Here is a 26,026-nt window from a genome sequence, read left to right on the forward strand (position 1 = left end):
TACAGGGAAGTGGCCCGTCTTCGATTTGGACCCACATCTGACTGCATAAACTGTGGCCTTTCCAGGGCACCCCATAGGCCTGATGTCCGGAGGGGCCTGGGAGCTCCCTCTTCCCTTGGGCTTTGCTGAGCCCTGCATTCTCCAATAGCTCCCCTCCCCTCCCCCGCCACCCCATTCCACGCTTTACAGCAAACATCACTTGTGTTATAGACGCATGCTTCCGCTTGCAGTTGAGGTACTGAATCCTCTGGCTCAGTCTTTCTCTCCAAGTTTGTATGAAGCCATGGAGGTCTTTGGTGACCACTACCTGGTGAGAACACGGGAGAAGAAAGCCACGGGAAGCAGGCTGCAGGAGGGCGGGCTGATTCCATCTGAATGTCAGGAACGGGAGCCGGCTGGTGAGAATGCCTCGTGGTTGGATGGAGGCCCCCTCACTGGCAGGAAGGGCTCTGGGGAAGTGGCTGGCTCTCCCAGGCTGCTGCACTGGGACAGCAGGTCCTTCAGGCCAGTGGTCGGCAAACTCATTAGTCAACCGAGTGGCAGCCTGGGGCTGGAGAGCAGAAGTTTGCCGAGCGAGCATTGCCTCAGGGGATAGGGCATCGTGGGTTCCATTACTGGGTCTACAGATTTGTTCTAGACCAGTGGTCGGCAAACTGCGGTTCTGTTGACTAATGAGTTTGCTGGCCACTGTTCTAGGCAAATGATTTAAATACACTTGGCTCCGTCTCCCCATCTGCATGCTTGGGGACAAAGCATGCTTCCCTAGGATTTCCCCTAGATCTAATTCTCTATGTTCAGAAGGAAATGTCTGGCCTAAGATGGCAATGGTGTGCAAAAGTGAAATGACCACAACTTTCTGGAGGGGAATCTCCATGACAACATCCTGCTAAAGTAGCAACCCCACTGACCAAGCCCCACGGGTGTGTAGGAAAGCACAGTGAGGTGCCGGGGAGGCACAGAAACACCGGCATCAAAATACAGGAGTCATGAGTGGCTCTGCAGGAAACGAGGACAACATGAGTGATGTGTGTTCTCCACTCTGTGCTTCGTGGATGTTGGAACTTTTTCCAGGAAGCATGTGCTGCTATGCAAGACAAAGCAAAAAAGACAGAAAAACAAATGTCCTCTATTGTTAGACAATTGAACCGTAGTCAGTCACTGAAATGTAAGAGAAAGGATTCTCTCACGGGACTCTGCCTGCCTGCCTGGGATTCAGGAGCAAGGTTCCGAGGCCCCTCTGGTGCTGGAGAAATCTAGACCATGTAAGTGTATTTCCAGTTTATGATTCCAGCCTGAGGCATCTTTACCATTCATAGCTTAGCATCTACGGAGCACTTACATTTTTATCTCCCCTTGAGTTTCGGTACATTTCCACTTTGCTTTGAAGCTGTTCCAGAAAAGAATTTAATCCTTCTGCTTGTGAATTAGATTTTGCCACCTAGAAAAGACAGAAGTTCCAAGATTTGTTTCTAGCATACTTATTTTGATCAGGAAACTGTTTAGTTGAAACATATTATCTGAGAAATGAATTAAATACTGGAAAAATTAAATCAAGTGGGGAAAAGGCACAATCTTATCAGAAACTTGATCAATGTGCGTTTTAAATGTTTTTTTTTACATTGTCAAATAGATAAGGTTTAAAAATAAAATTGGTGACTCACAGCACTGGCTGAGGGTATGGGTATATTTCTAGGAATTTATCCATTTCTTACAGGTTATCGTTTTTATTGGCATATAATTGATCATAGTAGTCTCTTCTGATCCTTTGTATTTCTGTAGTATCAGTTGCAATATCTTTTAATTCTGATTTTATTTGAATCTTGTCTATTTTTTTTCCCTAGTCAGTCTAGCTAAAGGTTTGTCAATTTTGTTTATCTTCAAAAAAATAAGCGTAGTTTCATTGATCTTTTATATGGTTTTTCTAGTCTCTATTTCATTGATTTCTGATCTGACCTTTAGGTATTTCCTTCATTCTGCTAAAGTTTATTCTTCTTTTTAAGTTTAAATTTATTTATTTATTTATTTTTTAGTTCCTTGAAGTGCTCAGCTAGGTTGTTTATTTGATATCTTTGACCTGGACTCACATTATGACTATACATACCATTTAAGAGCTCTGTGTCCTTGACTAAGTCACTTACTCTCTGCATGTTTCTTTATTCTAAAATGGGGATTAAAAGCAGTGCTTGCTCTGTAAAGTTCTTATAAGGACTAACATAGCCAATCAAAATAAGTCAATTAACATTCAAAGAACTCAATGAATGTTAGAAGCTATGATGATTTAATTTGTCTTCCTGGCTGGAGTGCAAGTCCCATGGGGCTGAGTACCCCCAGCTTCTAGGACAGCGATGGCATGCAGGTGTGTGTGTGTGTGTGTGTGTGTGTGTGTGTGTGAGGCAGAGAGAGAGAGAGAGAGAGAGAGAGAGAGAGAGAGAGAGAGAGAGAGAGAAACAGCCACCAGATGAAGAATTAATCTGTCCCACCTCACATTTGATGTTCACTTGCAGATTTGTCAGGAACCGCTGGATTTTCTCTAAGAAAATAAGGTCCACAGACAGGTTATGGAATTTACTTTCAAACTTGTTGATAAAATCATTGGCCTGCAAAGAAATATAGAAAGTAAGGGGGGGGGGGCTTAATTGGGAACTTTTGGGCCCCAGAAGCAGAGGGGGACAGGCTCAACTAATGGTTGGAAAGGGGGCCTGACTGGCCTGGTTGACCTAGTAACCAGGTATCCTGGGAGCCTGGCTGGAGGTCAGGGGTAGGGCTCACCCACCTGATCCAGGTATTCGCTCTCCATCTTCTCCATGTTCAGCATGATTGAGCTTTCAACAACCTCTATCAGGGCAGCTTCCTTCTCAAGTCGATTACACAGTGCCTGAACTTCTTCAGGAGAAAAGTTGCCTCCCTCTGAAAACAATCTGAAAAGAATTTGGAAGAAATAGAAGCCACTGAACAGACCTGAAACTTTCTACCCACCCCAAATGTGTGGTTAATAAGGCTTTAAGTTAAAAGTACAAGATCAAGGTAAAATGAATACAGGTGAGTCAAGGACAGAGCAGGAAAATAACCCAAAAACCCATCGAGGGATGGATGGATAAACAAAATGCAGTATACAGTATATGCATGATAGAATCGTTTTGGGCCTTAGGAAAGGATGAAACGCGGACACATGCTACAAGATGGATGGATGTTGAAGACGTTATGCTAAATGAAATAAGCCAGACACACAAAAGGACAAGTGTTGTGTGATTCCACTTAAAATGAGGTATCGGGTCTAGTAATAATTAATGTCGTTTTTAACATTCGTTTAAAATCTTGCTTGGCGTTGACTTGTATTGACATAACCTTCAAACACGTGGTATCTACAGAACGTGTGAAGTGCAATTAACAAGTTTTGCTTGAAAAAGTTTGTGTTTGGTTTGGTTTTTGTTGCAGAACTAGGGCTAAGAAGATGGCAGATGAAGAGCATATTCGGCACTGCATGCTTTACGAGTTCCAATTAGGAAGAAAAGCAAGTGAGGCTGCAAAAAATATCTGTAGTGTTCTTGGTCAAGGTGCAGTTAGCGCCAGAAAATGCCAGCGTTGGTTTGAGAAATTTCGCGAGGGAAATTTTTCGTTAGATGACAAGAGTGGTCGAGGCCGTGTGTCCAATTTTGATCAAGAAGCTCTTCAAGCTCTTTTGGTGCAAAATCCTCAAATTACCCAACAAGAGCTTGCAACAACTTTAAATTGTTCACAAAAAACAATTTCCAATCAATTGCGTGCACTTGGCAAAGTCCAAAAGTTTGGAAAATGGGTTCCTCATGAGTTGACCGACAACAACCGTAATCAAAGAGTCACAATTTGCAGTTCGCTCCTCTCTCATCAAAACCGTTTGCCGTTTTTAGAGCAAATTGTTACCGGAGATGAAGAATGGGTGCTGTATGTTAATTTGAAAAGGCGGCCTCAATGGTTGGACAAAAATGAGGCTCCGCAGCCCACGCCAAAACCTGACTTGCATGCGAAAAAAGTGATGTTGTGTGTTTGGTGGAATTTTAAAGGAATTCTTCATTATGAACTTTTACCATCTAACCAAACCATTACAAGTGCAGTGTATAGTGCCCAATTGGAAAGGTTAGCCCAAGCTTTAAGAGAAAAAGAACCCGCGCTGGTTAATCGGAAGGGCGTAATTCTTCACCACGATAACACATGACCGAATACTGCAAGAATCACTGCTGAAAAACTGCGCCAGTTGGAATGGGAAGTTCTCCCTCAACCTGCATATTCTCCTGATATTGCCCCTTCCAATTACCATTTGTTTCGTTCTTTGCAAAACTTTCTTCTTGGAAAAAAATTTAATAATGAAGAATGCCTCAAAAATGCATTGACCGAATTTTTTGCAACAAAATCACAAGAATTTTACAACAGAGGGATTAAAATGCTTCCTGAGCGTTGGGCACAAGTAGTAGAAAACAACGGCAACTATATTGTTGATTAAATTTTGTTGTATTGTTTAAATAAATTCGATTTTAAAAAAAGTATTAGAAAACTACATTAATTATTACTAGACCTAATATCTGGAGGAGTCAAATTCATAGAGGCAGAAAAGAGAAGGGTGGCTGTCAGGGGCTGGGGGAATGGGGGTTAGTACAAAATGAGTGCAGAGTTTCAGTTTGCAAAGATGAGAAAGTTCTAGAGATGGATGACAGCGATAGCAGCACAACACTGGGGCTATACTTCATACCACTGAACTGAACATCTAAAAATGGTTCAAATGGATAGTTTTGTGTTATGTGCATTTATTTTGTCACAATAAAAAATTAAAGGGGCATGACCAACTCTCCACAGAGAAAGAAGCTCGGTGGCCGCAGAGGCCAGGGTGCTGGCTCCCACCTGCTGTGCTTGATGAACTCTATGTTGGTGTAGCGGAGCTTGCCCAGGCTCTCCTCCAAGTACTGGCGGAAGCTGCGCAGGGACACCTGGATGACATCGACGTAGCTGAGCAGCTCCCGGTGCAGGGTGCTGCTGAGACTGACCAGCCTGCGGACGTGGGAGGGGCAGGGTGGTGACTGGCATGGGAGGCCAACCTGGAAGGCTGCTTGAGCTCCACTGCTGTGCCCAGCTGTGAGGCCACCAGCAGCACTGCCCACCTTCTCTGGACAGTAAAAGAGGCTTTGGAAGGAAGTTCAAAATGCCAGCGTGTGCAGGACAGAGCGTGGAACTCTCAGTGTGCTGGGCCAGAGGGCCCCTCTCGCCTCACACCAAATTGGTAAAATGATCCCCAGATCCTACTGGACCTTGTCCTCCCTCCGGCACGTTCCCTCTAACTCCCAGCAGCATGGCCCCTGCTTCCTGGGGCTCCCCTGGATGAGTGCCCTGCAGGTTTCCTCTTCACGCCCAAGCCCGCCCTAACCAGCTGCCTCTCATGTAGCTGACCACTGCGCACAGACCTGTGAGGCCTCCTCACCTGTCACCAGGCTGAGGCCTCCCGGAGCACGCAAGAGCCCCCATCCCAAGTCCCTGCATGGCCTTCCTGGAACCCCCTGCCCTGCCCTGCGCACATCTCTTCCTCCAGCTGGGCCAGGGCTCCTTCCTGATGGGAGAATTCTGCCCCTACCCACCTTCCTCCATCCTGACTGCCCGGGATGGAAGTGGACATTTTGGGATACACTGTCTGCCCTTTGTTCTCTCTGGCTGCTCTCCTGCCCCAGCCCCCAGGCCGCAGACAGATGTTTCACAGTTGGACTCTGACCCTCACGCAGAGGTGAAATGAAGAGGGAAGGTTGCTCCCTGGCCTGGAAAACCCAATTCTTTTATCCACCAGAGGGACCGCTCCTCGGACAGCAGCCATCCGGCTGGGTTCTAGGCCCAGGAGGCCAGGGTGGGGGGGACTCCTGGCCCTTACTTCTGGCTCCTGGTGGCGTTCAGGAAGATGTGTTCCATGTCCCAAATCTTGCTGCGGAAGTGCTTGGTCTTAATGTTTTGCTCCTCCTGGAACTGGGAGAACATCAGAGTCTCCTTCTTCAGCGCCTCCACCACTCCGGCACAGTGGCTGTCCAAACGCTCTTGATGAAGCAGGAGCTCGGCTGGAATGAACGAGGGAGCTGAGGTCCTCTGGATCCCGAGTCACCTCAGGATGTTCCTTTCCCTGACAGTGACAGCTGCTCTCCCCAGGCTGCTGCAGAGCAGGGACCAGTCAGGACATTGTCCCTTACTCTGCCCTCACCAGGGCGTGGCCTGGGAATGGGCACAGGGATCAGGGAGGCCAACTTGAAACTGCCCCAGGGTCTCTAACTAGGAGGGGGGTCTCTGCTGGTGGAGACGCCCTGCCTACAGCTAAAGGGAACAAGGCCTGGCAGATGGAGAGTCCCAGAGAAGCAGCCTGGGAGCAGGGGGGATAGGGACAAGGGGTTGGGGCGGTCAGGGGTCTCGGTGAGAGAAAACACCCAGCCCGCAGCTGAGCAGTTGAGGGTTGTTCCTTTTGATTGTTTCCAATGAGCCTGAATTCCAATGGATTCTAAGGTGAAGTGAAAAGAACCAGGATTTGGCTTCCGAAGATCCCTCACAGGGCTGTAGAGCTGGCAGACAGCCCCAGCCCACCCTGTCTGACCTCCCTGCCGCTGGGAGAGGCGAAAGTGCCGTGGTCCCAGCGCCGTCAGACACCAACGGCGTGGCTCCGGGATACGGCCGCTCTGGCCCGGACTTCCACATGGTGCACTGGGCCAGGGAGCCAGGGAGGGGGGAGGAAACCAGCCTTCGGAAAGCACCTTATTTATATTTATAGTTAATGCACGTTTTTCAGATGAAGACAATGGGAACCAAAAGTCCAGGAGGTGCCGAAACCGGTTTGGCTCAGTGGTAGAGCGTTGGTCTGCGGACTGAAAGGTCCCAGGTTCGATTCCGGTCAAGGGCATGTACCTTGGTTGCGGGCACATCCCCAGTAGGGGGTGTGCAGGAGGCAGCAGGTCGACGTTTCTCTCTCATCGACGTTTCTGGCTCTCTATCTCTCTCCCTTACTCTTTGTAAAAAAAAAAAAAAAATCAATAAAATATATTTTAAAACAAACAAACAAACAAAAAAAACACACCAAAGTCCAGGAGGTCTCCTAAGGCCACAAGCACTGGGACTCCAGGCCAGGTTGCCAGATTCCACAACCATTCCCCCACCCCAGGCAATGGGAGGTTGGGTGGGACCCTGTGGGAACTGTCTGAAGGTCTGTGATGGAGCTGTGACACCAGTGAAAACCTAACAGGGGTCATTGAAGGATCCATCTAAAAGTGTGCCCCCACCCCCATTAATGGACCCCTCCGCCTAAGGAAGAAAAGGCACCACTTTTTAAGTGTTATAAATTATGAGCAGAAATTAAGGACTACCGCTTTGGGGGGCTTGTGGCTTGTATGAGTTGCTTATGATTACTCACTGTACCACTGCCACTAACAACATCCTCTTCTACAGGTTGAGAGACAGATCAGAGAAGTTGGGTAACCTGGCCAGAGTCACACAGCTGCAGCAGTTGAGCCTGACAGCTCTGATACCGGAGCTACAGGCTTGGCCCTGGAGCATCCGCCACATATCTGACAGACATGTGAACAGATCTGGGATCCACACAGCTAAAATAGGACAACACTCTTCATTTCAATATCTAATGCCTCCACCGACAACAAGGGGGTAGGGGCATGCATGGGGAGGGATTTAGGATGGGATTGGGGGGAGGATGAGGACAAATATATGATACCTTAATCAATAAAGAAATTTTATATATATATATATGATACCTTAATCAATAAAGAAATTATATATATAATTATATATATAGAAAGAAATTATATATATATGATACCTTAATAAATAAAGAAATTATATATATATATATGATACCTTAATCAATAAAGAAATTTTATATATATGATACCTTAATCAATAAAGAAATTATATATATAATTATATATATATAGAAAGAAATTATATATATATATGATACCCTAATGAATAAAGAAATTATATATATATATATATATAATTTCTTTATTGATTAGGGTATCGTGTATATATATATATATATATATATAGCCTATTAAAAAAAAACTATTAATACATTTTGAATGAGTATTCTGAGTACCACTTTCTCGGCCAGCCTGGGAGGAGCAAACCCTTACACTTGTGGTGTGACAACAAGATAAAGGTTGTGTGGTGCAAACCGGGGCAGCGAGTGAGTGGGCAGCCGTGGCGGCAGACACCAGGGGTCTGGAGCAGGGCCGCCTTCCCAGGGGGCACTGTACCTGCCCTGACGTTGTGGATGTCCTTTTCAATGCGCTCTGCTCTGGGCTGGTGCAGGTGCAGACGCACCTCCAGTTCTGAATCCAGCTGGTCAATCTTGGTGGACACGATGACCCGGGCATTGAGAGTACACTGGTCAAACCACTTCTCTAAGTGCTCGAAAAAGCCAGCTCGAAGCCTGACGGAGAGACCAGGTAGGGTCATTCTGACAGCAATTGGAACCTGGGAGAGATCTTCCCATATCGATAAAGTACCTGGCCCTTTCACTCCTTCTTCCTTATTTTATTTCCCAAAGGCACTGTGTTTTTGGTCTGGGTGGACCATAATTCTTTTACCATATCCCTGCTGGAGGGCACTGGATGGTTTTAAACCATTTGTTCTTACAGAGAAAGCCACAACAAATAAACTTGTACACATGTTAAGTGTCAAAGCATTTCTATAAGGCAAATTCCCTGAACTGGAATTGTTAAATTAAATGCTAAAATACAGGTGTGATTCTTGGAGATACAACCAAAGTACTTCTACTTCAAGGCAACCTGAACTCCCATCAGCAGCGAGAACAGTTCCTACCTCTCCATAGCCTCAGAGAACATTGTCAAACTTCTACATTTGACAATTTTGTCAGATTATGACTGAGATTGAGCATATTTTCATTTATTTAAGACCATTTTATTTCTTTTTCTGAATACTATGCATTAATATATTCTGCCCATTTCTCTACTGTGTAACTGCTTGTTTTTCTTATTAATCTCCTTATATAGGAGCTCTTTATATATTAGGAACATGAGGTCCTTTGACTGTGATGTGAGTTGCAAATATTTCCCCAGTTTATCACATCTTCCTTTAAAAAAAAAAAAAAAATATATATATATATATATATATATATATATATATATATATATATATATATATATAATTGATTTTTTTATAGAGAGGAAGGGAGAGGGATAGAGAGTGAGAAACATTGGAGAGAGACATTGATCAGCTGCCTCCTGCACACTCCCTACTGGAGATGTGCCCACAACCAAGGTACATGCCCTTGACCGGAATCAAACCTGGGACCCTTCAGTCCACAGGCCGACACTCTATCCACTGAGCCAAACCGGTTTTGGTGAAATTAGTCCATTTTTTGTTAAAATGTTTCAACTTGTTAATAGAACGCATGACAAGAGAATGAGAATAAAAGGGTTTCCTACTCACTGTTTCTTAACTTCTGAAACTAGACTGGATGGAATGATTACTTGTTCTAGGAACTTGGCATTGGAAGTGTCGTTGATGAGAACGTCAGAGAGGTGGGAATGGGTCTCCTTGATACCCTCCTCTTCTTGTTCCAGGGGTATGAAGACAAAATAAGTGTTCCCACTAGACACTGTGAAGGATTCCATGTCCTCAGAGGATGCAGTCCTCAGGCTCTCTTCCTCGGCTTCGGACTAAGCAAAAAACAAGACTTTAGACTTGACATCATCAAACAGACTTGGGGATCCAAACACAGGTTCCTTGACCTATGAGCTGAATCTAGCCTGTAGTTGTTTTTCTGTTGCCCACATAATGCTTTAAAAGTCTGGAAATTACACATATAGTCTAGATTTTGGAATTATCTTAAAAATCAGAAAACCTGGCAATTCTGGGCCCACTTCCCACATGACATTGTTGGCTGGGGCTGAGTAATGACTGCACAGTTGCCATAGACTGAATGGTGGCTGTTCTTCCAAAATTTATATCCCCATCGTGTTGGTGTTTGGAGGTGGGCCTTTAGAGGGTGATTCAGTCATGAAGACAGAGCACTCATGAATGGGATTAGTTAAAAAAAAAAAAAAAAAAGAAAGATCCCAGAGAACTCCCCTGCCCTTCCACCATGTGAGGTCACAGTGAGAAGATGGCCATCTATGAACCAGGAAGTGACCTTCACCAGACACCCAATCTGCTGGTGCCTTGATCTTTGACTCCCAACCTCTAGGACTTGGGGGGGGGGGGGACCGTTGTTTATAAAGCACTCAGTCTATGTTACAGCAGTTCAAATGGACAAGACAATGCTCTTTACCACTTGTCACCATTTTACACTTGGTCTCTAGCTCTATGACATGCCTATGGGCATCTGAGTTTGAGATCCCTGCTCAGAAAGAAGTCTCATGTGCCAATTCTTCCACAGCAACACGGGAAAAGTACCTTTTGCAATTTCACGATTATGAAATCCAAGTTACTGTTCTGTGGGAGTTTGAACATGTTGGGCAAGATTTAATGATGTGAGAATTACTTCCCTGTACTTGAAGGAGAGCTCTGTCTGCCAACTCGGAGATGGTTTTTTTATTTTACACAACCAGGGAATGAGAAGAGGGAAAGAATAGAGAGGGTAAGTTGATCTACACAGTAAAGAGGAGCCAGAAAAGAGAGAGGACCAGGGAAGGCCAAGGAAAGTCGTATGGCCTCAGAGTAGGTCGTAGAATGGGATGTGAGGAGAGGAAAGTGAATTTAAAAAAAAACAAACATTGCTATGAGATAATAATTAGATCCTTATTGGCAAAAATAAACGGTGTGCATATCTTTGTAGTTCCTTATACACACCCCAAGGGAGACTGTGTCACGGGGGACTCAGGCTTGTATTAATGACACACAGAGTGAACATAACACAATTTCTCCAAGCAAAGCATAAATCCAGCCCTGACCTACCTCAGCCATAAATAAATTCTCAATGTCTTCCTCCTCCTCCCCTTCTTTCTCTTCGTGCTCCTCTTCTTTCTTCTCCTCCTCTGCCTCTTCCTCCTCTTTCTTCTCTTCCTTCTCCTTTTCTTGAACCATCACACTTTCCTGATTCGGGGATGATTTTAAGGAGCTGTGTCTTTCAACCTGCATTTCTTCTAATTCCTGAACAGAGTCCTCTCTCGACTCATCCACCTCTTCACTCGGTACAGATGTTTCCCTCCGGTTCACTGTCTCTTCAGTTACCAAGGGTTCCATGTCTTCATATTGTCCTTCTTCCACCTCTTCTGCTGACCAAGGGAAACTTTGAGGTTCACTTATGCTTTCCTCACTCTTGCTCGTTTCCATTGTAGCACTCTGCTTCCTCCTCAGTTTTCTCATTCTCTCCCGGATATCCTTTTCATATTCTTCTGTTGGGGACCAACCCAGAGCACAAAGAAAGACAGGTTACCAATGCAGCCTGAATTGGGTGTCCCCCAACCCAAAATTATACAAGAGTGGAGTCGGGGAGAATCAGACTTGGCTTGTGAAAGGCTTACCTGGTTCCCTGAGCTTGAAAATGACGTCCCCATCCAAGTTCTACAAGGAAACAAACAGGGACACTGAGCAGCACTGCGCTCCTCCTAGGTGCCACTTCTAAGGGCACCTCCTTTCATTTATGTAAAAGGAACTGCCTCCTGCTCCCCCCCGCCCCTCACCCTTCCCTCCCCACCCCCAACCCCCCCAATATCTAATGCAGGCATTTCACTGGGTCATCAGGGTGTTCCCAATTCAGGGAATCAGTTTTACTTAATCCCAAACATACTAGCAATCCCTTTCATCATACAGTAGGCGGTAAGAGAATAAAATCTTATTCTGACATTTTTTGATATTGTTGTTAATCCTTACCCAAGGGTATCTTTTCCATTGGTTTTTAGAGAGAGTGGAAGGGAAGGAGAGGGGAAGAGAGGGAAAGAAACATTGGTGTAAAAGAGACACATTATTTGGTTTCCTCCCACATTTGCCCCAACCAGGGGCAGGTATTGAACCTGCAACCTTTTGGTGCTTGGGCTGATGCTCTGACCACTGAGCACACCAGTGAGCTAAAAGAATGGTCAAATTAGCCTTTTTGGAGTTTGCAGGTCTGGATTTGAATTTTAGCTCCTTACACATTGGGTCATCTTGGGCAAGCTCCTTAAACCCTGTGGGGCTCAGTAGGAGAAGAAGGTGCCATGGGAGGTCAGGCTCAATGGATGGGGTGCTTGTCACTGGAGTGGATTTGGGATGAGCGGAGGCAGGCATATGCCAGCAGAGGAGAAGGAGGATGGGCAGGGGCAGATGCAGGCAGAGTGAGGAGTTAGCAGAAGCAGGGACAGTCAAGGCGGAACCAGCGGTGGGGTGTCTGCGGTCACCCAGGAGCTGTGGGTGAGGGCCTTGGGGGCGGAGAGTGGGTGGGTCAGAGCTGGACTTTAGGAGGGCGAGTGGCAGTGCTGGGTTGGATGCATGAACTCAAAGAATTGTTAAATTAGCCTTTTTTATTTATTTATTATAACTCCATCCTTCAACCTCTTCTAATCTGAGTGAGAGGTGCTCTCTCTTAGAAATGCTTTTGGCTTTTGAGTCCTTGATGTCCTGACACAGAATCTAATTCCACGTGGTTAGGAACGGCGTTCAGAGTTGAAGCAAATCAGAACTAGAAGTCATCCCTTTGCTTCTCGGAGAATGACTGGGCCTTTCGCACCTCCCCCCCCATACCTGTTCGAAGACCTCACGAACATGGAAGTGTTTGCTGAGGTTGACGCTGTAGGAGTTGAGCTCTTTCAGTATGACCGCTGAGTACTCCATCACTTCTCTTGTCAAGACGACATGAAAATGTTCGTACCTGGGAGGTAGGTGGGTGATGCCATCATCTAAGAAGGGCTCTGCTGAATGTGGGAGACCCCAGCCAGAAGCGAAGCTCCTGACCCCACGGAGTGGGGCTAGAACTGGGCATTTAGCTCTGCACAGAGCTGCTGTACAGGTTTCTTTTTACAACAATAGTCCTTGGTTTGTTTTTCTATTTTTCTGATCATACAAGGGACTCGTACCGGCTGTAGAATATTTAGAAAATGCACACGAGAGCATTGTGACATGGGTTCCCACTCCCTGCCCATTGCCCTCACCCAGTCCTTGAACATCACCTACATCAGCGTGTGCCGCGAGATGTTGCCTGGTATGCCGTAGGTGCAGACAAGACAAGAATTTTATAATTTTTCACTATTTTGTTTACTTAATATTTCATAATAAAGTAATTATAAAATACTTTCTTTGTGTTTATTTGATTCCTATTCAAGAGAATTACTTTATATATAGTCAATATAGGCACAGAGTTAAATTTTTTAACATTTTCTAATGGTGGTGTGCCTCGTGATTTTTTTCATGAAACAAGTGTGCCTTTGCCCAAAAAAGGTTGAAAAACACTGACCTACATGATCCCATCAAACCCTCCGATGCCCCAAGACCCAGGTAAGGAGACCAAGGCTCAGGAGTGACATATTTGCCTCAAGATAATACTTCTGAATCGAAGTCCTGCAGACAATCAGCAGTACTCGTCCCTTTCTGCAAATGGTCCTCACAGAATTAGTCGTACAAAGGCACAAACAGAGAACTGTTTTTAAAATCGTAAAACTGGAACCAATCTTTAAAAGCGAATCAATTGTGGGGTGGTTACATCATTATAAAGCAGCTACATGCATGAGTTCTACATGGTCATTTAAAAACGGAAATACATTTGTAGTTATAACATTCGCATAGTAGGATCCGATCGTTATTTACAGGACACTATCTCCACATATACTCATGCCCATCAAAACAAGGAGTTGAGCAGGAATAAGGAGAATTATTTTACATGCTTGTGTTGGCTAACTTCTTTTTTTTTTTTTTTTTTTTTTTTTTTTTTTTTTTTACCAAAGAGCATGCATGTTTAAAATTTAAAGGAAGGAGAGAGCCCGTGCTCATGACCTTTAAGGTACAGGGCCTTGAAAAATCTCCCTCCGTGAACTTTTCAGATCAACGTCCTCCCTGGAAGTTTCCGTGCTGAGAACCACGCTGCAAAGGACCACCGCCTTCTCCAAAGCTGGAGGCAACAGGAGAAGCTTGAGTTTGCTGGGCACACGCTGGGCTCCAAAGCAGGCAGCCTCTGACCCTGCGCATGAGTTCCAGCTCTTCCCCTCTGGTCTCCTGGGGCCTGGTCTGCCTACCTGCTTTTCATATTCTTCAGGTAATCTTTGGCCTTTTCCAGGTGAAACTTCAATGCTCCCTCACTGCTTTGCTGCCTCAGTTGGTCCAACATCTGGTCGAGGTGGGCCTCGTGGGCCTGGCGGCCGCCCCAGAAACAAGAAGAAGCATATGGGAGTTACCAGAGCTTGCAGAGTAGAAGTGACAATCAGAGACCCTACCACTGGAACTGAGGTCCAGGCGCCCGGGGCAGGTCCTGGACTCTCTTTTTACAAAAAGGGCACTGCTCTGGGCTTCGGGCTCTTCTCTCTGCCTGGCATGTTCTTCTCTGTCTACTTTACATCCCCGGGGACCCAGCTCAGGTGGGACTTCTCAGGGACCTACCTGTCCCTCACACCCACCTAGGCTCGCCCGTCACACCGTCCTATAGCCCCTGCTCCTCGCTCTCATGCTTGAAATCATGCTGAGAAGACCCCATCCACTCCCAACTGTGTGAAGGCAGGCGGGGCAGGAGCCAGCTCACTGCCAGAAGTAGATGCTCCACACCAGCGGTTGCCAACTGGTGGTCGGCGGACCACTGGTGGTCCGTGAGGTCCGAAAGGTTGGCGACCGCTGCTCCCCACCTGCAGTCTGTCTGTCCCTCATGCACACTCTCTCACAGACATGTCTGAATCCAGGGACTCATTGCACAGCCCAGACCTGACTCAGGTGGTCCCATGGCCAAGGTGAGCCTCATTTCCCCCCTGGCTCAAGTTTTACAGCTAGCTTGAGGTTTTACATTTGAAATGAATTTTTGTGTATTATGTGAAGTGTGGTCAAAGTCGTACGCTTTTTTTTGGGGGGGGGGGGGGCGGTTCATTTTTTTTTTTTCATTTTTGCATTTGAATGCTGGCTAAGTTCACAGGCCACCTAGCAGGACCAACAGGCAGCAAAAATCTGGGCATGGCCCTTCTCACCTCCCCCCTGCACCCCTCTGGGGAGTTCCCTTGGGAGCTGGAGCCACACCTGGCACTCCACGTTGTGCTTCCCGCGCTGCTGGTCCAGCCGCTTCTCAAGCTGCAGCTCCTGCACACACAGCATGTCCTGATGTTCCTCCCACATCCGCACGGCCTCCTGGAAATAGCTGAAGAGGTCCACGCTCTGCCACTCTGCCCGCTTCGTTAGGGCCTCAAAGGACTTCTGCAGTTGCAGAACCCAGAGAAGGGGCCCTGAGTGCCAACTGCCCCCAGGTGAGGAGGAGGGCCCCACTCACGGGGCTCCCTCTCCAAACAGGGGCAGACTCACGTCTCCCAGGACTGGCCATTACCGCCCCTCAAGGTCATCTTCTGGGCCTCACCTTGGCTCACGGCCCTCCCTCCTCTGGGACAGCACCTCTAGTCTGCCCAAGGTCACACCCTTGGTGTGGCTGACCTGAAGCCCCATGTCTAGTCCTGTCCCACGTCCCCTGAAGTCACTGACGGGAAGAAGATGGCCTTTGGGGTTTGGAAACTAGCCTGGGCATCAGGTGGCTGCATCCATCTTTCCCTCTGAAACCCCGTGACTCAGAGTCAGAGCCAACACCACCCGCTGCTATTAAGTCCTCAACTCTACTCCACCCCCTTTTGGTTAATCCTCCCTCACCCAAGGATATTTTTTCCCATTGCTTTTCAGAGAGAGAGAGAGGGAGGGAGGGAGGGAGGGAGGGAGGGAGGGAGGGAGGGAGGGAGGGAAGGAGGGAGGGAGAGAGAGAGAGAGAGAGAGAGAGAGAGAGAGAGAGAGAGAGAGAGAGGTGAAAGAGACACATCAATTGGTTGCTTCTGGCACGAGCCCAGACCAGGGGCAGGAAGAGAACCTAAAACCCAGGAATGTGCCCTTGACCCTAAGGTGTGCAGGCCAATGTTCTAACCACTAAATAACATTGGCCACGGCCTCACCTCTCTCCCTTTTAAAACCTCTGTGAGTCTCATCAGGGTTAGGGGCTAGCAAACTTGGCCTGTGGGCTCCATGTGGCCCTCCATCCTTTTCTGTTTGGCCCTGGGAGCTAAGCACAGAGTTTATATTTTTAAATGGCTGGGGAAAAATAAAAATATATATATATTTAATGATGTGAGTATTACATGTAATTTTAATTTCAGAGTCCAAAGAGAAAATTGAATTGAAACACAGCTACATCCATTTGTTTCTACATCGCCTTGGGCTGCTTTTGTGTGACAATTTGTTAGAGACCTGACAGCTCATGGAGCCTGAAGTATTTACTATCTGGTCCCTCACAGAAAGTGTTTGTTGACCTCCTTCCAGATTCTAGGCGTCACGGGGCAGGCTTTATTGCCCCCGTGGCCCTTCAGCACCGAAAATGAACAAGGGCTCAAGGAGCATTCTCTCCCCGAGAGGGCTTCGGCAGAGTGCTGTGCAGTACGGTGCCATCAGGTGACTGGGTGTCAGGGTGTCAGGTCTGAAGGGGGCATGAGGAGGGAAATGGTCTCAGGCCCCTGGGATCCTGTTCTTCTCACTGCCCAGCACCCCGGGTGACCCCGCCCTGCTCCCCAGCGGCATGGGTCCCCAGCCACGCACTTCCAAGGACTCCAGCTCCTCCTCCACGTTGGTCTGAATCACTCCCACCATCTGCAGGAAGGCTGGGCTCACCATGTTCTCTGCCTCCTCCTCGGTGAAGGCTTTCCAGTCCAGCAGCTGCTTCTGGAGGGGACAAGGCAGAGCCTGGTTGGGGCTGGTGGGGGCTTTACCTCGGGGCCTGGGCCTGGCCCCTGAGACCCGCCTCCCCCAAATCCATGAGACCCTCAGGGAAGCCCTCACAGCAGTGGAGATGGTCTGTCTGTGTGGTCCGCCCACTATGTCCAGGTGCAGTGTGCTCCTTGTCTTACTGAATCCCCCAGATGAGTTCTCATTAGCCCCATTTTTAAAACAAATATATTTTTTATTGATTTCAGAGAGGAAGGGAGAGGGAGAGAGAGAGAGAAACATCAATGATGAGAGAGAACCATTGACGGGCTGTCTCCTGCAAGCCTCCTACTGGGGATCAAGCCCACAACCCGGGCATGTGCCCTTGACCAGAATTGATCCCAGACCCTTCAGTCCACAGGCTAATGCTCTATCCACTGAGCCAAACTGGCTAGGGCTCCCATTTTGACAGATGAGGAAACCGAGGCTCAGAGAAGCTGGAGGCACACAGCTGGTCCACGGTGGGGGCAGAATCGGAACTAAGCCCTGTCCTTCTGCAGACCCTACAGGCCCAACCCGCCATCCTGCATGGCTTCAGCGTGGCTGCAAGTCAGACAGGGCTCCCATTTCCTGTAAATGACTTACGCTAACTGGAAAGTGGGCTCTCTCTATCAACAACGCTTTGGTTTATGCATAAAATCTAAAACAAACTCACCTCCCCAAATTAAAAACTTGTCTGCGGTTAAATGTTTCCGGTGCTGCTGAATAGGAATACCAAGTGTCCTCTGTCAAGCTTAATGCACTCTTAGGATATGGGATGACTTCAGCACTCATCCCCTGGGTCAGGGACAGTGACAATGGGCTCAGGTGTCAGCCCTCAGGGTCAAGGTCTATGGAGCTCTGGGGGAAGTCCTGGGCAGCAGGGGGGGAGGAAGGAGAGAGCCAGGGCAGGGCCTCTCAGAGGACACACGCATTACTTCTGAGGTTTGACTGGGAAGCACCTGGCTGTCCCCAATGCGGAGCCCTGTGGGCTTGTGCAGCCCCACGGCCTTTCACACATTGGTCTCCTCATCTCCATATGGGACTGGAATGCCCACTCTGCAGCCCCGTGCAGGAGTCAATGACAGGGTAAGCCAGGGGGTGGCACAGGCCACAGAAAGAAAGAGCAGCACCCGGGCTGGCCGTGCGCCGCTCTGTGAAGCGCTCTGCTCTCCTCAGAGCCCCGCTGGCTGAGCAGAAGCTGGACAGACATGTGGGGGTGGAGCAGCAGGAGCTTCCTGGGGGCAGCAGGGCGGGCCCTCAGAGCCTGGGGGACTCCTACTGCCTCAGCCGGCAGGCTAGACCCTCCTCACCATGATTGGCTTTTTTTGTGAGTCGTTTTCTGTTTGTTTGTTTTTTAATTTAAACAGTTTTACTGAGGAGGCAGGGAGAGAGCACTTTGACAAAACATTTCCTTGCACCCCAGAAAGCCCGGCCCCGTCATTGAAGGGGTTTGAGGGTGAACTCGCCGGCTCACCGTCTGACAGAGGCGGGCGCGGTGAAGAGCAGGCGGGTGTGATGGCGGTGGCAGCTCTGCTCACCGAAGGGAAGCACGGAAACACCCCACACGCCCTCCGCGGAATAAATAATGCCAAGTGTTGTGACGCGGACTGTCAGGGTGCGAGGTCTGGGGTGCTCAGGGAGTATATAGCTTTGCCCGAGAGATCCAGGGAGGCTTCCTGGAGGGGATCACTCATGTTGGGTAACAGCCTGAGGGACAGGTGGGAATAACTGGGGAGCTCAGGGCCCAGGCAGAGGGAGGAGCTTCAGAACGCCCGTAGCCAGAGAAGGCCTGGGGCCTGCGGGAAAGGAAAGCAGGGGGTCCAGGCCGGAGAGAGGCAGGGCGGGCCAGGGAGGGGACAGCGGGCCAAGCCCGCAGGGAGGGACACCCACCTTGCACTTCTGCACGAACTCCAGGCACTCCTGCCAGGTGTGCTCGTACTGCACGCGGAGCTGCATCATGCAGTCCGCGTGGTAGGCGTCTCCACGGGCAGAAACAAAACATGTCAGCGGCTCTTCCAGAAGGAAGAGGGGAGAGAGAAAGAGGAGCTCCCCCTTTTCTAAGGGAGGTGTCTTCTCCCCGGGAAAACGCCCTGAATCAGGACTACAGAGCTCACCTGATTACCCATGGCTCCCCCGGCTCTGCCAGGCCAGGGCTTGGTGGTCCCAGATGAGCCCTCAGAACTTAGGCTTCCCTTCACACCCATCCCATCTCCCCCAGGAGGGACCTGCCACCCGCTCCTGCGTTTACATGGGACTCTCAGACAAACGGCTGACTGACCGCTGAAGTTGCTACGAAGCTGCTACTTGTACTGCGTTCCGGAGAGACCCAAGGGAAATCCCGCAATCCCCACTCACCAAAGCTGCTATTCAGGGAGTCCAGAGAAGAATGCCACTCATCCAGCTGAGCTTTGCTGTAGTTGGGGGGCAGAAGGTCACTGGGAAGGAAGACAGGACAGGTAAGCCAGGCCTGAGCAGAACCTCCACTTATGGAAACGGGCGGGTCTGCAGGGAGCATGCTCCGGAGCACTGTCTGTGTGACTTGTCGGCGTGTCCTGCTGCCAAGCACAGACCTCGTGAAAAAGTCATTCATACGAACGAGAGTGTTACTTAGAAAGTAAAACCGAATTTTCCTAGTGGGAAAAAAACAAACAAACTGCTTATCTCACTTGAGCAAGGAAACCCCTTCTGGGAACCTAATCTGAGATGACAATATAAAATGCATACAAAGTTATGCATTTAAGACAGTCGCTTAACATGACTGTTTAAAAACACAGAAAAATCACACAACCTTCAAATTCAACAATAGGGAATTGTCCAAGGAAAGCACAATGAACCCTCTTGCGAAGTCATTGAAGAAGTGTGCAGCCAGCTAGTTTGGCTCAGTGGATAGAGCGTTGGCCTGCAGACTAAGGGTCCCTTGTTCAATTTTTAAAAAAATATATTTTATTGATTTTTTACAGAGAGGAAGGGAGAGATATAGAGAGTTAGGAACATTGATCAGCCGCCTCCTGCACACCCCCAACTGGGGATGTGCCCCCAACCAAGGTACATGCCCTTGACCGGGATCGAACCGGGGACCTTTCAGTCCGCAGTCTTACGCTCTATCCATAGAGCCAAACCAGTTTCGGCCCTTGTTCAATTTTGATCAAGGGCATGTGCCTGGGCTGTGGGCTTGATCCCCAGTAGGGAGCATGCGGGAAGCATCCTGATTGATCTCTCTCTCTTGCACTCACCCTTCTTCTTGTTCTCTCTCTCTCTTTCTCTCTCTCTAAAATCATTAAAAACATTTTTAAAATATTTTAAAATTATATGCACATATGCTTATTGGATTTAAGAACGTCCATGGAGATTCTCCCTGGACTTTGGATAACTCCCTCTTGGGGCCCTAGGAAGCTGAGCACCACTCCCCCCACCTCACTGCCCACAAGCCTGCAGACGGCCTGGGCCCGAGTACAGGGGCCGGGGGAGGTGCAGACAGAGCAGGTTTCATGGGGGCCTGGCACTGAGTTTGCCCAGTTTAACAAACAGGGGCTCAGAGTCAGAAATAAGTGGAGTTACGGAAAACAACAAAGCATCTTCCTTGTATTGAGATTTTTACCCATCTTGTTAATTTCATACCTGCGTGAAAACGAGGCCGCGTATAGAGCGAGAGGTACCAGCGGGGGAGGCTGTGTGGGGCTCTGATTGTCATGTATATCCCAGGAGAACCTGGGCAATGTGGCGAGGAGACCTGAGTCCCAGGGTTACCGGGATGGGAGGGACCAAGGAAGACACTGTCTCCAGCCTGCAGGGCCACGCAGGCTCCATCCTGCTGCAGGGAGTGGATGCCACAGGCTCGCCGGGCAGTGGGCTTCCGGGGTCTAGAACAAGCAGTGTACCTCCCCCTAAACAGCTGTTGTGGGATTAGAGGTAGGTGGACCCGGACCTCAGGGAGGTGCCCACAGCCTCTGACAGGTCCCCTGTCTGATAGCAACAGTCTCCTCACTGACCTCCCAGCCTCCAGCCACAGACCTCTCCAAACTGCACAGCTGACGGAGCCAGTCTGTTCCCCACTGCTCTCAGGATCAAGTCCAACCCCTTCACCTGACCCTCTCTCCCCTCCCTGTCTCCCACCTGCCCCCTGGCCATGGACTCCTTCCAACCTCTTGGGTTCAGCCCCATGAAACTTCTCTGTTCGCTGCTGCCACTGGGGCTAGAACAATGCAGAACGCGGGCCCAGGCCCAGGGCCAGGAGCCGAGGGCCTGGCCTGGAGGATGCCTTGGGAGCAAGGTCTGTGCTGGGGACTGGGCTGTCTCCCCCGTGGTGCCCCGGGGCGCCCCTCCCCAGGGCCCCGTCCCCGGGTACCAGATGGTGCACAGATGCTTCAGCCGCTCTTCCTGCAGGACTTTCTGCTTCTTCAGCATGCTCTCCAGCTCCTTCTTCACGGTTAAAGGCTTCTGGATCCTCTCGCTGGCAATGAACTCACTGGGTATCCAGACACATGGGCACCACGGAGAAAAGACCGGGTGGGGGGGGGGGGGAAGTGGTTGGGAGAAAAGGGATGAGACCCGTGGTAAGAACATTCAGAACTCCAGCACCCTTCCTCCTCTCCCAGCCCCTTCCTCCCCACCTTGGGCCTCTGGGGCCCTGAGGAAAGGAGGGGCGCGGAGGGGAGATTAGAGCCGAGGCCCTGCCACTGAGACTCTGGTGCGAAGGGCATGAGATCCGGCAGGCTCAGCTCCCGGCGAGGCTCCTGACTGCTGCCTGCCAGCTCTGTGGCCTCGGGCCAGTCACTGCCCTCCACTTGGAATCGCAGGTTCCTCTTCCGTAATGGAGCTGATGATGATCAAGACCCAGCTAGACAATGGCAAGCAGCGCCCTTTGCGCCGGCCCGACTCCTGGGAAGTGCCCAGGGGACGTCAGCTTCTGCCATCACTGCTGACGATCACCGACATTTGTCAACAACTTCCCAGGTCCAGAGCTGGCACGTTGCAGGCAGCGTCTTGCGGAGCATCGCTGACCTGTCACCAGTTCTCCGTGCCCGCTTTGCACCAGGAGAGAAAGGCTCCGAGTGGTCAAGTGCTAGGCCAAGGTCACAGGGAAAGCACAGGTGGAGCCAGGTCTCCGCACACATGTGTTCCCTCATCCTCAGTGTCCGGCTCTGGTGCTCCCATCTGGAAGCGCAGACGTACACCTCCAGACCCACCGCGCACACGGACGGACACGCTGGTGTCCTCGGATGTCTTGGCTCAAGGCATCCCTTCCTTAAAGGCCCAGGACCCTTGTGTCAGTACTAACAAAAGTGCCACCTGGCAGAGGAAGCGAGGGGGCGGGCCCTCACGTCCCCTTCCCTCCCCGGGGTGAGATTTGCCGTCAGAGTGGGACACATCAAAGCCGTTCTCTCCACCCCAGCCACGCAAGGCCACGTGGAAGAGTGAAGAGTGGAAAGAGGGAAGACAACCAGACCAGCGCTGCCAAACGGTCTGTACTGCTCTCAGAAAACGCCCGGGAGGAGAATGAAATGCAAATCTACACACACACACAGCGTGGGTCTCAAAACGCCGGGGAGAGGATACACCAACACGCCAGCTGTGCTGCTCACGGCGGCGAGGGATTCGTGGGGACTTTCAAGTTCCTCTTGATGCTTTTATCTATGTCGGCTTGTAAAACAATAGCACATCTTACATCTGCCACCAGAAAACGCGGCCAAAAGGCAGGGAGGACGCCTCCCCGCTGCCCACGCCGGCCGGCCGGCCGGGGGAGCGGGGCAGCCACTGACCTCAGGCTCTGCATCAGGCCGTCCTTCTTGATAGCTTTCCAGCCGTCCACCAGGCTCTGCCAGCGCCGGCGGCTCTCCAGCTCCTGCTTCAGCGTGTCCTCCATCAGATTGACAAACAGCTGCGCGATGGCCCTCCGGTTGCCCAGCAGGGCCTGGTTGATGACCTGTGGTCACAGGCAGGCCGGCTCTAGGCGGGTTGGGGGGCTCTCGAAGGTAAGAACAGGGCTCAGTTGGACAGGGTGATGGGAGGCTGGAGAGGAACCAGGTGAGGTGCGGGCTGAGGGGTGGGGAGGGGGCCCAGTGCGGCCGTAGCCAAGCAGCGGGGTGGGGTATCTGAGGAGTCCTGAGGGGTCACTGGGCACTTCACAAAGCTGCTGCCCGGGACTCAATAGCCGTGGAAGTGACCAGAGTCTTTCCCGAAGGCCTAACCATGAACCGTGATCACATGAGCGAGGGATCTTGAGCAAAGGGCAGGCAGGGATCTTGAGCAAAGGGCACACAGCTCCAAAGCCGCCTCCGACTGTTGGCTAAAGACACCCATTTTGGCTCACTGAAGCTAAGCACGCCAGCGGGCTCTCAGTGTTTAACTGTTTTCTGTTTTGTCTTTTTAATAAATTTGTCCCAAAAGCAGAGTGCTCATGCCAGCAGGGACCAGCCACATATGGCCATGCTGAGAACTGGGATCCAGTCACGAAAGGGGGCCAGAGCGAGAACCTTCGCGGGCAGTCCTCCCGGCGTTCTCTCCCGGGCACGCTTGGCGTGGCCGTGGGAGAGTTCTTCACTGTGTGGCGCTGTTCTGCCCTTTACATCCCTGCCCCCCTCACTGCCAGCAGCCTCTCCTATCCCCCAGGGAGGACAGCATCCAAAAGTGCCTCCACACATTCCCGAGAACCCTCCCGGCACTTCCCTGGCCCGGGGCGAGGCCCTGCCAAGCGCAGTGAGTAGACCTTCCTGCAGCACGTGCCACTGGAACCTGAGGCTTGGTGCTTTGGCTAGTGTCTCCTGAACCTCCCAGGCTGCAGCCGTCACGTGCAGCTACATACATCCCAGGGAATTCTCAAAATCCAATGAGAGAAAGGCTCACAGAACAAGCAGCATGTGCGGGTGTTATAATGAGGAAAACAAACCCGGGGAAGTCAGACAGTGAAACAAAACCAGGACACTGCTAACACTGACGTCCCTAATGGATCAAATGGATACACGTTAGGAACTCTTGCTTGTCCCAAGATGAGAGCTGCCCTTGCTGAGCCTGTCTGTTGTCATCCTCCCGACACGTGCTGGGGGTAGGTATTAGTATCCCCATTTTATGGACAGGGAGCTCCGGGTACAGGAGCCGAGTTATTTCATGCCTGGGCGGTGGAGGGAGAGGTCTGTGCTCGCTTCCTGCCTGCCCTTTGCTCAAGACCCGAGCCCATCTGTGATTCTGAATGTGTCTTCCCTTCACCATCCTCTGGCTGCTCGGCTCTCTGCAAGGGCCTGGAAACCCCTGCAGGCAAAAGGCGCCTCGGAGAAGCCGAAAGAAGCATCCTTTTGTGCGGCAGAGGAGCCAGACTTAACTGACTTGGGAGGCCTCAAAAGAAATTCATTTCTTGTATTGTTAATCCCAAAGAAAGCAGCCGGGGAAGGGAAGCAGGGGGAACAAAGGCAGGGGGCAGGCATGGTTCCGCAGGAGGAGAGACAAGAACCACCAGGAAAACTAAACCAACAGAGCAGGCGGGTGTCACTCATGAGGGCACCAACACCCCCCCACACCCCCCCGCCACTGTGGCAGCTGGGACGATGCCTGTAGTATAGGCCCTGGGGTATGGCACGCGGTAGCTGCGACGTGGCCGAGCGGGCTCCTGTGAAACCGCCAGTGCTCCCAATGACGACGCTGCGTTGGGCAGACGGAGATGAAGACAGCAGAGAAGCATGAAATGTACTTTAGAAGGAGTCCCATTGACAATACTCAGCTAAGATTCTGCTTCTGAACCCAAGTGGTCACGGAGTTACTTGGAAAGGCTGCCTGTGAGAGGCCCATCGTTTCCGGGGCGCCTGGCTCTGGGGCACATGGAAACCACTCACCATGGCTTCTCTGTTTATCAGCCTGTACACGTCGGGCTGCATGAGGTAGGAGGTTTTCTCTATGATCAGCACGTATTTCTTCAACACGTTTTTTATCTGGAAACGATAAGGCGCCATGGTTAGGGACTCTCGCTCGTCCCGTGAACTGAAAGGAAACAGATGGTGCCTCCAGCACCGTGGGACCACCGAGAGCCCGCCCCCCGGCGGGCGCTCACTTTGTCCGTCCGGGAGAACTCGATCGAGGTCAGCGTCCCGTCCAGCTCCTTAATCCCCTGCTTCTGGAGCTGGAACCTCTGGGCCACCTGGTCCCACAGCTGCATCAGGGTCTGTGCCGGGAAGTCTGGGTGAGGCTGGGAGGACGGAGGGCGGGGAGGGAAGGAGAAGGAAGAAGGACGGGGATGGCGCCCCCCCGCCCCCCCCCCCGGTCTCCCCCGGCCAGCCCACCAGGGGCCCCTACTTGGATGTCGTAGTCTTCCAGGTTTGTGTCATTCTCCACGACTTTGAAGAGACAGTTGACGTTTTCGTTAAACTCGGCCAGCTTTTTTAAGAGAAGCGCTCCCGGCTCCAAGACGAGAGGCTCCATTTCCTAAAACAGGCCGGGAGGGCGATGGCTAAGGCACCGATAGCCTCAGGGCAGGAGGGAGCTCCCCCCCGCCTCCCCGTCCCCAAATCCGTAATGAGGAAGAATCGGCTGAGGTCCTGTTTCAAAAAGAATAATTCCTCCCCAGACCTAAGGAGTGAAGATTCACTAGTCAGCTCACAGCTAGAGCACAGGGGCAGCCACCGTTCGGGGCACATGCTCTGTGCTATGTCCTCAGACTCACTTGGTCCTCACCACAGCCTGGCAGTAGATGCTGTCATTTGACCAGGCCCAAGGATGGGACTCAACAAATATTCATTAAAGAAGGCCAAAAAATAATTTTTTTTAAAAATTAAAAAGGCCATAAGCCTTGGCCAATCTGGGTCAGTGGTTAGAGTGTCAGCCCACGCACCGAAGGGTTGCAGGTTGGATTCCCGGTCATGGGCACATACCTGGGTTGTATGTTTTATCCCAGGCTCTGCTTGTGGTAGGCTCAGGAGGAACCAATTGACATGTCTCTCTCGCATGTATCTCTCTCTCTCTCTCTCTCTCTCTCTCTCTCTCTCTCTCTCTCTCTCTCGCCCCCCTTCCATTGTCTCTAAAAAGCAATAAAAAGGTGTCCTCAAGTGAGGATTAACAACAACGAAAAAAGGAAGGAAGAAAGAAAGAATGTAAGAAACAAAGGAAGGAAAAAAGGAAGGAAGGAAGGAAGGAAGGAAGGAAGGAAGGAAGGAAGGAAGGAAAGAATGAAGGAAGGAAGGAAGGAAGGAAGGAAGGA

At 50.2% G+C, this 26,026-nt stretch overlaps 1 protein-coding gene across 1 annotated transcript in view; it reads right to left on the reverse strand.

Annotated features, from left to right (window-relative positions):
• CCDC180 (coiled-coil domain containing 180) overlaps nt 1-26,026 on the reverse strand; it is a 44,543-nt gene that overhangs the window by 13,091 nt on the left and 5,426 nt on the right. The window contains exons 6-26 of the mRNA XM_084899094.1: nt 25,126-25,254; nt 24,884-24,994; nt 24,669-24,764; nt 22,605-22,768; nt 21,191-21,310; nt 19,201-19,280; nt 18,736-18,824; nt 16,699-16,821; nt 15,154-15,327; nt 14,172-14,287; nt 12,688-12,814; nt 11,493-11,532; nt 10,924-11,363; nt 9,457-9,686; nt 8,259-8,434; nt 5,885-6,065; nt 4,873-5,019; nt 2,774-2,918; nt 2,481-2,597; nt 1,340-1,438; nt 188-307 (exon numbers count right to left, since the gene is read on the reverse strand). Coding sequence (XP_084755220.1) covers nt 188-307; nt 1,340-1,438; nt 2,481-2,597; nt 2,774-2,918; nt 4,873-5,019; nt 5,885-6,065; nt 8,259-8,434; nt 9,457-9,686; nt 10,924-11,363; nt 11,493-11,532; nt 12,688-12,814; nt 14,172-14,287; nt 15,154-15,327; nt 16,699-16,821; nt 18,736-18,824; nt 19,201-19,280; nt 21,191-21,310; nt 22,605-22,768; nt 24,669-24,764; nt 24,884-24,994; nt 25,126-25,254 — 3,024 coding nt within the window. The remainder of the gene's footprint in view (nt 1-187; nt 308-1,339; nt 1,439-2,480; nt 2,598-2,773; nt 2,919-4,872; nt 5,020-5,884; nt 6,066-8,258; nt 8,435-9,456; nt 9,687-10,923; nt 11,364-11,492; nt 11,533-12,687; nt 12,815-14,171; nt 14,288-15,153; nt 15,328-16,698; nt 16,822-18,735; nt 18,825-19,200; nt 19,281-21,190; nt 21,311-22,604; nt 22,769-24,668; nt 24,765-24,883; nt 24,995-25,125; nt 25,255-26,026) is intronic.

Source organism: Pipistrellus hanaki (genome assembly GCF_964339955.1).
Source record: "Pipistrellus hanaki genome assembly, chromosome: 11".
Lineage (NCBI taxonomy): Eukaryota > Metazoa > Chordata > Mammalia > Chiroptera > Vespertilionidae > Pipistrellus > Pipistrellus hanaki.